Source organism: Bos indicus, chromosome 21 (assembly GCF_029378745.1).
Source record: "Bos indicus isolate NIAB-ARS_2022 breed Sahiwal x Tharparkar chromosome 21, NIAB-ARS_B.indTharparkar_mat_pri_1.0, whole genome shotgun sequence".
Lineage (NCBI taxonomy): Eukaryota > Metazoa > Chordata > Mammalia > Artiodactyla > Bovidae > Bos > Bos indicus.
This window is the reverse complement of record NC_091780.1, coordinates 7547765-7564151: the sequence shown is the minus strand read 5'-3', so window position 1 is coordinate 7564151 and position 16387 is coordinate 7547765. Positions and strand designations below refer to the sequence as shown.

The 16387-nt window shown below is 38.1% G+C and overlaps 1 protein-coding gene across 4 annotated transcripts in view; it reads left to right on the top strand.

Moving 5' to 3' along the window:
• Positions 1-16387, top strand: part of LRRC28 (leucine rich repeat containing 28) — a 189931-nt gene that overhangs the window by 149058 nt on the left and 24486 nt on the right. For 2 of the 4 annotated variants that reach the window (XM_019983755.2, XM_019983753.2), the window contains 2 exons: positions 3403-3578; positions 5186-5345. In XM_019983755.2, coding sequence (XP_019839314.1) covers positions 3403-3578; positions 5186-5345 — 336 coding nt within the window. Of the gene's footprint in view, positions 1-3402; positions 3579-5185; positions 5346-6119; positions 6258-16387 lie in introns of all 4 variants that reach the window. The other 2 variants (XR_011562545.1, XM_019983754.2) reach the window with 2 other exon arrangements.

Here is a 16387-nt window from a genome sequence, read left to right as displayed (position 1 = left end):
AAAGACAATTTTACTTCTTCCTTTCAATTCTAGTTGCCTTTTTTTTTTTTTTTTCCTTTATTGTACTGGTTAGAAGCTCCAGTTTATGGTAAATAGAAGTAGTGAGAGCAGACATGTTTGTCTGCTGAATTTATGTTGAAAACAGTTTTTCAACATTAAGTACGATATTGATGGTTGTTTATCAGATTAGTAAATTCTCTTCTATTCCTAGTTTGCTGAGAGTTTTTAAATTACAGATGCATGTTGAATTTTGTTAGACCCTTTTTTGACATCTTTTGAAATGATTATATTGTTTTTCCTTTTTAGGCTTTAATATAGTGAATTACATTATTTCCTTAAGATTAATACAATCTTGATTAATTGATCAAGCTTCATTTGATCATAATGACGTTATACATTGTTAAATAAAATTTGCTAAAATTCTGTTTAACTTTTTCCGTCTACATCTATGTGTGATACTAATTGCTTCTCTTTTCTTGTTATGTGTTCATTTGGTTTTGGTGTCAGGATAATGATGGCTTCAAAGAATGAGTTGAGAAGTATTCCAGTCTTTTAACTATGAGTTCAACTTCATTCATAAATGTAGAGCTGTTCAGCTTCTGTGGATCTTGAGTGAGCTTTGCTAATTTTTGTCTTTCAAAGACTTTGTATTAGTATAAAGTTGCTTCTTACCCTTTTACTATCTGTAGAAACTGGGCAATGTCTTTCTCATATTAATATTGGTAATTTATGTCTTCCCTCTGATTAGTCTAGTTAGAGGTTTTTCGAGTTTATTAATGTTCTCAAAGTTCCAGCTTTTTTGTTTTCATTGATTTCTCTCTATTACTGTTTTCTATGTTATTGATTATCTTGATGCTCTTTATCATTTCTTTTATTTACTTAGGGCTTACTTTACTATCTTATTTCTGGTTGCTTTAGGTGAGAGCTATGAATGCAACACATCTTTCTTCTATTGATATAATGACCTTTTCTGCCAGTTTTAATATGTATCTTGGTTGTTTCAGTCATGTGATTTTTTTTCCCCTCATTGTATGTCATATTTTCCTGCTTATTGAAAAGCCTGGTAATTTTTGGTTGGATGCCATGTAGTGTGAAATTTATGATGTTGATTGAGTGTGGAATATTTTTTATTTCATGTAACTATTCTTAATATATGTCCTGGGATTCATTTAAATTAACTGGAAACAGTTTAATCTTTCAGATATGGCTATTAAGGATTTGTTGGGTGGGAATGGAGTGGTGTTCAGTCTAGCACTAATTACTCACTGCTCCTAAAATAAGATTCTGCTCGGGGCCCCTTGAATTGTGATGTTTAAGTCTACCTGATGAGAGCAGGAGCCCTTTCCAGCCCTGTGGGATTGTTGGGCACTGTTAGCCTTAATCTTTTCACCTCCTCCTTTTTCCAGCCTTAGGTAGTTTCCTTGCCTGTGCTGATCAGTACTCATCTGAATATTCAAAGGGGGCCTTCTGGGAATCTCCAGAGTTCTCTCTGTACATTGTATCTCTCTCCCCTAAGGTTCTCTGTCCTGTGAACTCTTGCTGTTTTGGACACCCTGAACTCTTAGTTCCTTGTCCTCTAGTTAAGGTGCCTACCAGGCTGTGACTGAGTTAACTCTTCTCTTCAGTCAAGTCTATGCTCAAATGTCACCTTTTCAGAAAGACTTTCTTTGATTATGTTTTCTGAAATGGTACAGCTCTCACTCCCCTCTTCACTCTTGTTTTAGCATATGTGTATCTTTTAATTGTCCATCTCTCCTCAGTATAATAATCTCAATTCTGATCTTAAGTATGTACCTAACAGAATTTCATGCTCATATGTATCAGATAATACATACAACAATGTTCATATAGCCCAGCCCTGGAAACAGCCCATACATTTACCAGTACTTCACAGCAATGAAAATGAATAAACCATAGTACACACAGTAGCATGGGTGTATCCCAGGAAGATAATGTTGACAAAAGGAGCCAGACACAGAATTTGTCATGCTGTTGAAGAAGGCAAAGCCAAACTATACTGTTAGAATTTGAAAAAATGCTTCCTTCTGAGATACAGGTTTTGCCTAGTAGGAAGGCCAGTGTGGCCTCCTGAGGTTCTTTTTGTCGAGCTGAGTGGAGAAACTGAGTAAAATTAATTGAGTTCTAGGTCAGATACTCTCTTCTCTGTAGAACCTTCTCTAATTCCCTGGACAAAGTCAGTTCCTCCATCTTCTCTGACCCAATATTAGAATAATTATATTGTAATTATTACATTTTTCAAGGGAAGGAAGTCATTTTTTTTTTCTTAATTTAAGTATCTTGACTTGTGTATATTAAGTGTCCTGGGAATATTTTCTGATGAAATAGTGTCTAGTCACTCTAGTATCTGACTCTTTGCTGCCCCATGGACTGTAGCCTGCCAGGCTCTTCTGTCCATGGGATTCTCCAGGCACAAATACTAAAGTGGGTTGCCACTCCCTCCTCCAGAGGATCTTCCTGACCGAGGGATTAAACCCATGTCTCCTGCATTGGCAGGCGGATTCTTTACCACTAGCACCAACTGGCAAGCCCATTTTCTGATGAAAGGAATGAGTAAATGTAGGAACTTATAGTGAACAAATAAGCCAAGGGCTTCTGTCTTCCAGTACTGTACCTTCTTCATTGCCTGTCTCTAGTCGAGCATAGAGAGATTACCTCGTATTGTGTCTGGAGAGTCAAGGTTTGTTGGCACCTGTTTGTCATTAGAGAAGAAAGGTGTTGAGACTTTTAGGTAACCTGGTGATCTCAGACAGGAAATGGAAAGAGATTGGACTCCTGAATTTTAGTAACCCTGTAAAGCTAAAGGAACAGCAATGTCTCTGCCTTCTGGTTATGTGTGGCTGTAGGGAATAGTATGTGACTTGGCTTGTTCAATAGACCCTGCCAAGAATATTTTCTCCACAAGTTTATGGAAGGACCGAGTAAAGTTATCTGCTGCCATTAAAAATCTGTTTGCTTTGTTGGGTGTTTTCCCCACACAAAAATTCTGTTAAACCAAAGTATTATAACTTAACAGAGTTCTCTTTGTTCCTTTTAATTTTGAAAATTTCAATAAACATAAACTTAGAAAGGGTAAGAAAATGAGGATAAATGGAGCTTACTAAGCAAATTGTCCCGACGAAGGAAATTCCTTCCAAGTTTGTCCTTACTGGCAATGCCTGGACCTCAGTGACGGTTTTAGCTGAGTTCCAAATGATGAGTCGAAATTTCTGTGCCAGATTTTATTAAGGAACCCAGGATAGCATCTGTTCACTTTGAAAAGAATTTTGGCAATTCAGCAGTGTCTTAAAATTCTAAATGTATATTTTGATTAACACATTTTTATTGGCACATATAGTCATTTCCTTTTGGCTAACGCTACTGTGAATGTGTGTCTTTCTGTAGCTGTGGTGCTCCCATTCAAGTTTCTGAGGTGAAGCTGCTTTCCTTTTCATCAGGGCAACTAACCGTTTTCCTCCCTGCTGAGGTGAAGGCCATAGGGACAGAGAAGGATCACATCCTGCCTCTGCAGGAGCTGGCCATGAGGACTCTGCATCACACCTACCATGCTTCTCTAAAAGGTACATGGGACCTCTCTTTTCTTTTTTCCCCTACTTCTTATTCAGTGAGCTTAGGGATTGTGTTTTATGCTATTTTGATGTTCACTTTCAAAATTGTGGTAAAATATACCCAACATAAAATTTACCACCTTTACGTGCTCAGTTCAGTGGCATTAAGAACATTTGCCCAGTCGTGCAATGGGACATTTTTTGTAAGAGAAAAGTTTTAGTATTTTGTCAACACTGATCCCTTCAGCAACCCCTACAGATACAGAGAAGCGTTCACTAGATATGGTGTTCAGTCAGAAGAACAGGTTACACGTTGAAACTATGTGGTTGAAGTTGAAAGAAATTGGTTTTGGGGAACACATATTTGGTAGAAGTGAGAAGACTGGCATTGGTACTTTCTTCCATAAGAAAACATGTGCAAAGATCTTACCCCTAAAGCAAAGTTGGTACTTCTTCCAACATAGCAGGCTTTTGCCATGCACCCTCCTCACATCTGAGAAATTTATATATGTAAAGGAAAATTAATTCCAGGACCCTGTGGCAGTATTACCACAGGATGCCAACTCTTGGTTTGGAAAGTCTTTAGTAGTGTATGTATGTCTTAGGTGATGTAGAGTGGACCTGAGATGCTTTAAAAAAGCACCAGGCAGCGTTAATGAGAAAATACATTTTAAGTGTTTTTAAAACTGCTAAATGCTTTGTCCTTGCTTTAAAAAAGAGAGAAGTTCGTACAAAAACATCTAACATTAACCTCCCAGGAATGTATTAAGTTGTTTTCAAAAACTGAACAGAAAACTGAAATTATTCACCTATGAACAAATTACATTTTTCAAAATGGTTATTGAAAAATCTGGACAGATACAGAAGATAGTAAGATAATTTGTATTTCCTTCCCAAAGATGATTCAGTGAATTTTAGGTGTCACCTCATCGTGACTATTTCTCTCTCTCCTGGTGTTCACTATCAGTAGCAATCCAGTGTACATTTGTGCTCAGGATTGCCCAGACCCCTAGGATATTTTGCTTTAAACATTGCTTTGGTGTGCTCAGACTACACTAAGGAAAAAACATCCTGTTTTTATTAATGACAGCTCATGGAAGGGAGACAGGGAATCGTTATTTTTCATTTTCTTTGATTTCTTTGTTTCCCCTTTTCATTCTTTTCAGTAAATGTAATTTAGCTTGAAACATTCTAAATCCCCAATAGACCTAGGAGGAACTTAATGAAAGTCTGTTTCAGTCTTCAGTCGCAGACCTTTTTATATTCTCTGTCTTTTACAGAAGTTTGCAGACTGTCTCTGGATAAACCCAGCAGCCTTTTTGGTCTTTGTTCTTAAAGAATATTTGGCCTTACTCTTTCTTTGCTTCCACCTCAGGACAGCTCAGGTTGCTCTTAAAAGAATAGACTTAAGGTTTCTCTTAGTGTCTGAAGTGTAAAAAAATCTTTCATTTCCAAATAATGTTATGTTTTCATTCAGTGCCTATCAGATAACAAAACTTTTCACATGCAGTACTTTTCACTAACCGAATTTACTTGTTAACAGTGAGACGTATTATAAGAAGCCTCATTCAAGGATATCTCATTTTTTATTTGTGCATGATTTTTCTCTTGTGTTCCAGATCTGGACTTTCTGTCTCCAGTCTCGTTACCCAGAAGTCTGCTGGAGCTGCTGCACTGCCCCCTGGGGCACTGTCACCGGTGCAGCGAGCCCATGTTTACGATTGTCTACCCCAAGCTCTTCCCCTTGAGAGAGACGCCGATGGCAGGGCTGCACCAGGGGTAATCATGCCTAAGTGGGCACCCGGGCTTACACCTGGGCGAGGGGTGGGAACGTGGGGAGGGGGTGGAGGACACACGTAAAAAGTGCTGTCACGTCAGCAGCTTGAAAGGGGCCTAGAGTGCTTCCTGCCATACAACTAAATGAAACAAGTGACATTTTCAGTATGGTAAGAAAACTGGGTTTCCCTTTATTACATTTTTGGTCTTGTGAAGAATGGTTTTATTGTATATGTTATTTAGAGTAGCTCATTCTTTGGAGAAGTGTTTTCCTGCTGTTCCCCTATTCACAATAGTCTTTAGGCAACAAGGAGTGTAAGAACAAAATATTTGTTATATAATGGGTCCAGCCCAGGCCTTCTATTTAACTCACATTGCTAACTGAAAGTGTGTGGCTGAACATTGTGTGTGTGTTTCTGTTTTGAATTTCTAACACTTCCAAATGGCATTCTCTTGCCACTCTGTTTCTTGGCACAGTGCCTTGAATTTGCAAAGAATGTTAACTAAATAAAAAACTCCATGCTGGTAGTTTAAAAAAGAATACCAGACAATTAAAAATAGGACATGAAATGAAAAATCCTCCATTAGCCCTGCCTCAGCTTATAGATTTTCTAAATTTAGGATCTTCTAAGTTCGCATTTTTCAAAGTTGAAAAAAAAAGATGCTATAATACCTCACTTATCCTCAAATGTGGTATTTTGGGTTAGTACATTTTTCAGGAAAACTTGTTACCCCTATTCAGTCCCAGAAGCGTTTCCTTTATAATCATTTTTGTAGAATGAGAGCGAGCGTGGGCAGGGTACTGCACCCCTGAGAGCCTCAGAATGGAGCTGGAACAGCCTGCTGGGCAGGGCATCTGAGGATCAGCAGACGATGAAGGCAGACACCTGGCACGTAATGGGTGCTCGGCAAATGGTAGTTACCTTTCCATCTCTCTACCCACTCCTTCCCCAAACTGCATTTTTCTTTTTTCTTACCTGAATAATCCTGTTTTGCTATACTTTCAGTTCCCGTTTCAACTTTCTGCATTTTTAGTTTCCTGCTTCTTTGCCATGCCTGCCTCCAGAAGCCCTCCTCCAAACCTTGCTAATCTCCTCCTTCTGATCAGAGCTGAAAGGACGGAGTCAGGATTTGAGTGTTAACTACATGAGTAAAATTAACAAATGAAATAGGCACATCTGTAAGAAACAGTAGGGAATATATTGATCAAGTCACCGGCCATGATTCTGACTCCTTCCCTGGGAGATCTTGGGCAAATTGACATAACATTTCTGAGCTTCATCTTTTCAAGTAAAATGAACATAGTAATCCTATCTATTTAATAAGGTCGTTGTGAGGATTAAATGAGATTGTTTTATATAAAGAGCCCAGGATGGTACCTGGCATGTAATACATATTGAGTAACTGTTAACTATGATATCTTTTTGTAGCTCAAAAACTTTTAAAAATTTATTTTGTGTATATGTCTTTAGCAAATGATGTTTATATTAGTAAGATATCATTATAGGAAAATCTTAAATTCATTAAACTATAGTAAAATCCTTCTGCATTGTTGTTGCACAGCTTCCTGTAGAGAACATTTCCTTACTGACAATGTGAAAATGGAAACAGTGCAGTATGGCAAGGATGCTCTGTTAGCAGCTGATAAAATCCTAAATACCTATTTAAAAGCTAAACTTTCATTTCATCATGGGAATTAACTTGTGAAAATAAAGTAGATCCTTCAAATGAAGTCATTTTTGTGTTATCTTTACATGAAATTTGGGAAACTTATTCGATAAGTATTTGCATATTCTATTTACTGCTACTTGTTTCTCTGCTTCAACCAGTATGAATATCTTATTGCTTTATAATATAAATATAATATTGTTAGTTTAGTAAAATGAGTGTATCAAATACATAGATCTTAGGCAATGCCCTTTTGTTAATCTATGCCAGAAGTGCCTATGTTTATAGCAAAAACTGAAATACCAAGATACAAACATGGCTTTCTGTGGTGAGTTAATGCTAAGATTTGAATTTTAGAATTTGTATATTGCATTTGGTCCACTGGACTTTGCTCCTTCCCATGTTGCTATGGAGATTGTATTAAAAGCTTTGACTTTAGTTCCTAACATAGTCTTTAAAGCACTTTCTTTTATAACTGAAAACCAAATACTTGAATCTCAATAGCTTATTGCTAAAAATCAATATTTTTAATATCATAAATTCTAAAAGGTCTTGACAATATTGTTTTTAAGTTTTCTAATATATTCAGTTCAGTTTACATTGCTTGTCATAAAATAATTCAGCATATCAGCCAAAATCTAAATTAATGTGGATATTTGGCATCATTTTAAAGGAACATATTGAATATGCTTCTAAAATACCAAGTCTCATACAAGTATTAGTTCCAACCTAAGTTTAATACAGAGTCAAGTAAAAAGAAATTGCAGTATTTTGCATAAACAGTAAATACCGAAATCTTCAAATATCTATAGAGAGAATAATAGCTAGTATGTTCGTTAACTTTTGATCACAGTAAGCATAGCAAGTTTTCATTTCCCCAAATTACTGTTCATTTGTTAAAATGGAGAATGTCAACTCAGAGGATTATTTATTACTAGAACATATGTCTGGCTTTTCCCACACGTGTATGAGCCTTATAAATTTTGTATTTCCCAATAGGAAATCCAGCTACTCAGAGGTTTTGCAAGGGTATTTTATTCATTTCCTATGGATGCCTCAGCAGAATACCACAGAACTGGCTGACAAGATCTGCTGTAGATGTTGTCTCAGAGATCTGAAGGCTAGAGATGTGAAAGGATTGGTTCCTTCAGAAGGCTGTGACGGAAGGGTCTAAATCTTGTAGATAGCCATCACCTCCCTTCTCTTCACAATGTCTTCTGTGTGAGTCTGTCTTGGTGTCCAAATGTCCCTTGTTCATAAGGACACCAGTGACATTGCATTAGGGCCCTCCCTGATGACCTCATCCTAACTTAACTCATTACACCAGCAGTGACCCTGTTTCCAAATAAGGTTACTGTTTTACTCTGCTAGGGCCACCATACAAACAAACAAAATACCATAGGCTGGCTTAAACAACAGAAATTCAGTCTCACACAGAAGCTGAAGTGTGAAATCAGGGTGTATATGGTTAGGTTGTGCTGAGGGCTCTCTTCCTGGTTTGAATTTAGCCATTTTCTTGCTGTCTCGAGTGGCAGAGAATATGATCACACACATGCACAAAGTCTCTGGCGTCTCATCTCATAGGGGCACTAATCCTGTCATCAGGACCCCACCATTATGAACTCATCTAAGCCTAGTATCTCCAAAAGCCCCATATCCAAATACCATCACACTGGAGATTAGGGCTTAAACATATGAATCAGTGGCAGGATCGGGGGACACAGTTCAGTTGATAGCAGTCACCTTCTGGGGTTTTAGGGATTAGGACTTTAACATGAATTTAGGGGGATACAGTTCAACCCATAACAGTCTATCCTCCAAAAATTCATGTCCTTCTCACAGGCATAATAAATTCATTCCATCCCAACACTCCCCAAATCCTAACCCATTCCAGCATCAACTCTTGAATTCAAAACCTAACCTTAAGTATCTAAACCAAGTATGAGTAAAACTCAAGCATAACTCACCGTGGGACAGAAAGTCCTCATCTGTGAATCTGTAAAACCAGACTGGTTATCTTCTTTCAGTATATGATGGTTGGGACAAGCACAAGATAGACATTTACATTACCGAAAGGAGAAAAAGAGATCATGAGTTTCAGAAAAGTCCAAAACCTAGAAGGACAAATTCCATTAGATTTTAATACTTGAGAATAATCCTCTGGTTAGATGCTCTGTCCTTTAGACCCTCTGGTGAAGTGGCCTCACCTCCTTAGCCCTGAATGAGGGCCCTGCTCTCTAAAACCAAGGAAGTTACCTCACCCTCTAGAATTGGGGAGGTGACCCCATCCCCAAGGTTATTCTTCCCTTTACTTGACAGCTTGTTTCCTGCCTGTGGAATCCCAGAAGTCTGACAGCATTTCTTTACCCTGTTGCATGTCTGTCCCCTCCAAGCTATCAGCATTTCTGCTGAAATGGTTGACCAGATCACAAGTCTCATGCCTAATCTTTTCAAGGTTGTCTAGCTATAAATACCCTTGGTGTTTTCTCCAGAACATGCTTTCTCATTTTTTACAGATAGCCTGGCAATTTCCCAAATCTTCAAGTTTTGATTCCTTTTTGCTGAACAGCTCCCTCAATTTATCTCCCTCCTCTCACATTTTACTGTAAGCAGCAAAGAAAAACCAGGCCATGCCTTCAGGACTTTGCTTAGAAACCTCCTCAGCTAAATATAGGCGTACCTCATCTTTTTGTGCTTCATTTTATTGCATTTCACAGATAGTGTAGTTTTTACAAATTGGAGGTTTGTGTCAACCCTGCATCAAAAAAGCCTATTGGTTCCATTTCTCTAACAGCGTTTGCTCACTTCCTGTCTTTGTGTCACATTTGGTAATTCTCACTTGGAACTTTTTCATTATTTTTATACTTGTGATAGTGGGTCTGTGATCAGTGATCTTTGATGTTACTCCTACTACTCACTGAAGGCTGGGATGATGGTTAACATTTTTCAGCAATACTTTTAAATAAAGGTATACACATTGGTTTTTTAAAACATAATGGTTTTGCATACTTTTGACTACATTATAGTGTAAAAATAACTGTTATATACACTGGGAAACCAAACAATTTGTGTGACTGGCTTTATTACTCTGTTTGCTTTATTGTGGTGGTTTGGAACTGAACCTGCAATGTATCTGAGGTATGCCTGGACCCAAGATGATCACTTATAAGTTCTGTTTTCCGTCCAGCATAACACAATTCGGTTGAGTCCTCTGTGGTTTCTAACAATGATGATCTTTCTTTCATTTTACAATAACACATTCCTCATTTTTGTCTAGTACCTCGTATTTCCAGAAACATCCTCTTCATGACAATATATGTGTTGTCTAAGACAGTAGAAGCTTTTGCTATAGCGTACATTTTATAGGATTTTTCCAGGCAAGAACACTGGAGTGAGTTGCCACTTCCTCCTCTAGGGGATCTTTCCAACTCAGGGATTGAACCCATGTCTCCTACATCTCCTGCTTGGCAGGCAGATTTTTTATGACGGAGCCACCTGGGAAGCCCCTTTTCTGTAGTTTTCCTCTTTCATTTGTAAACCCTCACCTGATATTCTTTAATATCTCTATTTCTACCAATAGTCTCCACAAGGCAAAACTCTTCTAGCCTCTACTGCTTAATTTCGAAGTCACATCTAGATTTTTAAATGTTTGTTACAGCAGCTTCCCTTACCAGTAGCTGAATTTGTATTAGTTAACAGTCTCCAGAGAAACAGAACATGTATCTATATCTGTAAATAATAACTATAGGCAAAGATTGATTGCTTTTAAGGAATTGGCTCACGGGATTTGGGAGCTGGCAAGTCCAAAACCACAGGGCAGGCTGGCAGGCTGGCAATTCAGGAAAGAGTTGATGCTGCAGCCGTGAGTCTGAATTTCACAGGGCAGCAGGCTAGAAACTCAGGTAGGGTTTCTATGGAGCTGTCTTCAGGAAAAGTCCTTTTGCTTCTTTGCTCTAAAACTGATCGGATGAGGCCCACCTACACTATGGAACATTATCTGCTTTACTCAGTCTACTAATTTAAATGTCAAAAAGGGCTTCCCTGGTGGCTCAGATGGTAAAGAATCCACCTGCAATGCCTGGGTTCAATCCCTGGGTCAGGAAGATCCCTTGGAGGAGAGCAGGGCAACCCACTCCAGTATTCTTGCCTGGAGAATCCCCATGGACAGAGGAACCTGGCAGGCTACAGTCCATGGGGTCACAGAGTTGGACACGACTGAGCAACTAAGCTGCAGCTGCTGCTACATCTGAAAAATACCTTCACAGCAACATCTAGATTGGTGTTTGACCAAATAACTGGGTCAAGTCAAGTCAAGTTGACAAGAAAATTCACCACCATACACATTCAAAAGGTCTCAGTTAGATCACCAGAATGTTTTGAGACAAACTGCCCAGAATCCCAGTGTTCCTTTCCATATCACTCGATTAAATCTGGTCCATAACAGATACTAACAGTGTATGCTCTGGTGTTGGTGTGGTGACATGTGATATCTCTGCTCTTATACAGTAAATCCCTGGGGCTGGAATGAAAGAACTCATAAGCATTAGGGGGTCAGGAGACCCAGTTGGAAGTTGAGCTATGTTACTTAGTACTGTAAGATAGGTACTATTATTAGGAGAATCATGCCTTCCATATGGTTCAACTTAATATAATCCCCATGTTATGGGGGTAAGAGGGTGTGGAACTGGGTCCCAGGAAGGTTAGAACCTGGGCCAGGACCTCACAGCACAGCTGGGATTTGATCCATTTAGCAGTCTGGCTTCAAATCTGTGTTTTAGACACTATGCTGTAATTATTAAAGCTACTAGATAAATCACTACCTACAAAGAAATTTTGAAATACTAATAAAATGAAGATAAGCTCTAATATTCTGCACAAGATACTTCTGAAAAATATATGTGTGTGTGTATACATACATATGTGTGTGTGTGCACTAAGAAATCCCACAGGGTGTAAATCTAATTGTAAACTATGATCACCTTGAAAGGGAAGATTGTAGGGTTATGGAGTAGTCAGGTGGGGACTTTAATTTTCAATTCTGTATACTGTAGAATCATTTGAATATTTTCAGTAAGGATGTATTTTTATAAATATACAAAATAATAATAAAAAGTAGTGTATAGCAAAAGTGAAAAGAAAGTGAGAGTTTCTCAGTCGTGTCTGACTCCTTGCAACCCCATGAACAATACAGTCCATGGAGTTTTCCAGGCCAGAATACTGGAGTGGGTAGCTTTTCCCTTTTCCAGGGGATCTTCCCAGCCCAGGGATCGAACCCAGGTCTCCCACATTGCAGGCGGATTCTTTACCAGCTGAGCCACAAGGGAAACCTAGTATATACTAAAGGGACTTAAAAAAACCTCTTGCTTGAAACTTTATAAGGTTAAAAAAGAAAAGGAAAGATTCTGGTAGCAATTTTTAAGTTTAGTTAAAAATGTTTTTAAACAGGTTACATAGTGATACCCAATTTTTGTCAGCCATGGGTATATATATAAATACATATAAGTGTGTGTGTGTATGTGTGTATGTATATATGTGGTTTAAATTGTTTGAATATGTAGGAAAAGTCTTGATGGCTTACCAAAGTACTGGTTTTCTTTGAGTAGTGTTGAATTTTTGCAACAAACTGGTGTTGCTTTAAAAGTTAAAAATGATGTTTAATTATTAAAACATTAGCTGACCAGTGGTTTCCTTTTTACTTATTTATTTGCAGGGGAAACAAAATAAAGTTTTTTCAAGTCATACATTATCATCGAAACAAAATTAGGAAAAAGAAGTATGCAAAAGGAAGTGTATCAGATGGAAGTACTGCCACTGGAAATGACAACTCTTATAATACTATTTTAGGTTAAAGTAGAATATCTCTTAGTTGACTTCTGGATCAACTAAGGATCCAGATTCTTGATGCTTCCTATTCCTTTTTTTTAAAAATCAGGGTAAGAGCATTTAACATGAAATCTACCTTCTTAGCAAATGTTTAGGTGTACCATACAGTATTAACTGTAGGTACTGTATTATACAGCAGCTCGCTAGAACTTACTCATCCTGCATAACTGCAACTGCACCCATTGAACACACCTCCTGCTTCTCCCTCCCACACTCCCTGGTAACTCACTGTTCTGCTTCTGAGTTTGACCACTTTAGATAGCTCATGTAAGTGGAGTCATGTAGTATTTGTCCTGTAACAGGCTTATTTCCCCTACCATATTATCTTCCAGGTTCATCCATGTTGTTGCCAAGAGCAGGACTTCTTTTTTAAAGCTGACTAATATGCTAGTGTGTGTGTGTGTGTGTGTGTGTGTGTGTGTCTTAGTTGCTCAGCCATGTCCAACTCTTTGAAACCCCATAGACTGTAGCCAGGCTCCTCTGTCCATGGGGGATTCTCCAGGCAGGAATACTGGAGTGGGTTGCCATGCCCTCCTCCAGGGGATCTTCCCAACCCAGGGATTGAATCCTGGTCTCCTGCATTGCAGGCGGATTCTTTACCATTTGAGCTACCTGGGAAGCCCTCTATTGTATGTGCATTCCATATTTTCTTTATCCATTCATCAATTGATAGACATTTAGGTTGTTTCCATGTTTTGGATATTGTGAACATGGGAGTGCAGATATTTCTTTGAGACCCTGACTTTAAATCTTCTGGATATATACTCAGAAGTGGGGTTGCTGGATATGTTCATTCTATTTTTAATTTTTTGAGAAACTGTATTCCATAGCGACTGTAGCATTTTACATTCCCCCCAACATGTATAAAGATTCCAGTTTATCTCCATCCTTGCCAACACTTACTTTTTGTCTTTTTTTGCAGCCATCCTGACAGGCGTGAGGGGATGTCTCATTGTGGTTTTGATCTGCATTTCTCTGATAATTCTTGATGTTGAGAGCCTTTTCATGTACTTACTGGCCGTCTCTGTGTCTTCTTTGGAAAAATGTCTATTTTTAAATCAGATTGAGGTTTTTTTGCTATTGAGTTATAGGAGTTCCTGATATATTTTAGATCAGTCCATGATTAAATACAGGGTACAGGGTTTTCAAATGTTATCTCCATTCTGCAGGTTGCATTTTCCTTTTGCTGGATGTTTACTTTGCTGCTTGGAAGCTTTTTAGTTTGATGTAGTTCCTCTTGCCTGTTTCTTTTTTTGTGTGCCTTTGGTGTCATAGCAAAGACCAATGTCAAGGGGCTTTTCCACTGTTTTATTTTAGAGGTTTTATAGTTACAGGTCTTAATGTTTAGGTTTTTAATTCATTTTGAGTTGGTTTTTGTGTACGCTGTAGGATAAGGGTACACTTTCATTCTTCTGCATGTAGATGTCCAGTTTTCTCATGCTGTTTCTCAAAGAGACTGTCCTTTTCCCATTGTATATTGTTGGCTTCCTTGTGGAAGATCAGTGGACTGCCTATGTGTGGGTTTATTTCCAGGCTCTCTATTCTGTTCCATTGGTCTATTCATCTGTCTTTATACCAGTACCATACTGTTTTGATTACTGTAGAATATTTTGAAATCAAGAAGTATGATGCCTTCAGTTATGGGTTTTTCCTCAAGATTTGTTTAGTATTCAGATATTTTGTGGGACAATATGAATTTTAGGATTCTTTTTTCTATTTCCACTATTAAAAAGCCATCAGAGTTATTTCCAAATAGCTCAGAATAATTATTCTGTCCAGTCAGTCAGCAGACATGCTGTGAGCATCTACTGTGAGCTGGACACGGTGGTGGTGAGGATACCATGGCTTCAGCTGGCTGCTTTCAAGCTCAGATTTACAGAGCTTGGTTCTTTCAGGAGTTCTCCCTGGTCTTTTAAGCCCGAGTGATTACATGAGAGAACCATATGTCTGGGTAACTGTTGTTCCTAGGGTAGGGACCCGTTTGTTAGAGAGTGTGCAAGACTTTGTCTGTTTGGACAAGTTAATACTCCTTTTTCCCACTCATTAGTGGTTTATTTTTAAATATCTTCTGTCTAATTCTTATATGATTAAATGACATCACTTATGAAATATTACCCTTGCTTTTTGTGGGTATTACTTTACAACAATAATGCTGATATTATTTTCTTACTTATGTTTGGGTTGTTTTTTCCTTTCAGCAAAAGCCTATTTGTTGGCACCCTCTTTTTTTTTTTTTTTTAATTGACAGATACTTGCTTTACAGAATTTTGCTGTTTTCTGTCAAACCTCAACATGAATCAGTCTTAGGTATACATATATCCCCTCCCTTTTGAACCTCCCTCCCATCTCCCTCCCTATCCCTGTAGGTTGATCCAGAGCCCCTGTTTGAATTTCCTGAGCCATACAGCAAATCGCATTGGCTATCTATTTTACATACGGTAATGTAAGTTTCCATGTTACTCTTTCCATACATCTCACCGTCTCCTCCCCTCTCCTCATGTCCATAAGTCTATTCTCTATGTCTGTTTCTCCACTGCTGCCCTGTAAATAAATTCTTCAGTACCATTTTTCTAGATTCCATATATATGTGTTAGAATATGATATTTATCTTTCTCTTTCTGACTTACTTCACTCTGTAGAATAGGTTCTAGGTTCATCCACCTCATTAGAACTGACTAAAATATGTACCTTTTTATGGCTGAGTAATATTCCATTGTGTATATGTACAACAACTTCCTTATCCATTCATCTGCTAATGGACATCTAGGTTGATACAGCCACTATGGAAGATGGTATGGAGGTTCCTTAAAAAACAAGGAATAAAACCACCATATGACCCAGCAATCCCACTCCTAGGCATATACCCTGAGGAAACCAAAACTGAAAAAGACATATGTGTCCCATTGTTCATTGAAGCAGCTAAAACATGGAAGCAACCTAGATGTTGGCACCCTCTTAAGGTGACTTATGAAATTTTGCATGGGTCAAATATTCTTCAAGAGATTTAAGTAAATCGTTCTTAACTGTTTTTTTCCTCATTGTGTCACTCAGCACTTCTGTACTGACCATCTGCTGTGTGTGAAGCTCTGTGCTAAGTACTAGGGGTTCAGCTGTGATTAAACCACCTGATACTTGTTTTCCAATACATATCTCACTCCTAAAGGTCTAGGGCATGACAGCTCTAGTAGAGAAACTATATATTTAAGTCTTTGGTTCTGCACACAGAATCTTCCCATGTCATTTTTAACATAAATGTAACAAGAAATATAATATGTTATTAGATTATTCTCCTATAATCCTCTTACATGTTAATATGTTCACAGGCTTGGGATTTCATCTGATCAATTCTGTCTAATATTATTTTTCTTCTGGCTTGAATTTCTGTATGAGTCAAGGATATGTTTCTTGTTTCTAATCAGAAAGAGGTTTATAAAGAAAACACCACATTTCTTATGATTTTGTTGGGCTCCAATATGTGCAACAACATTGTTATT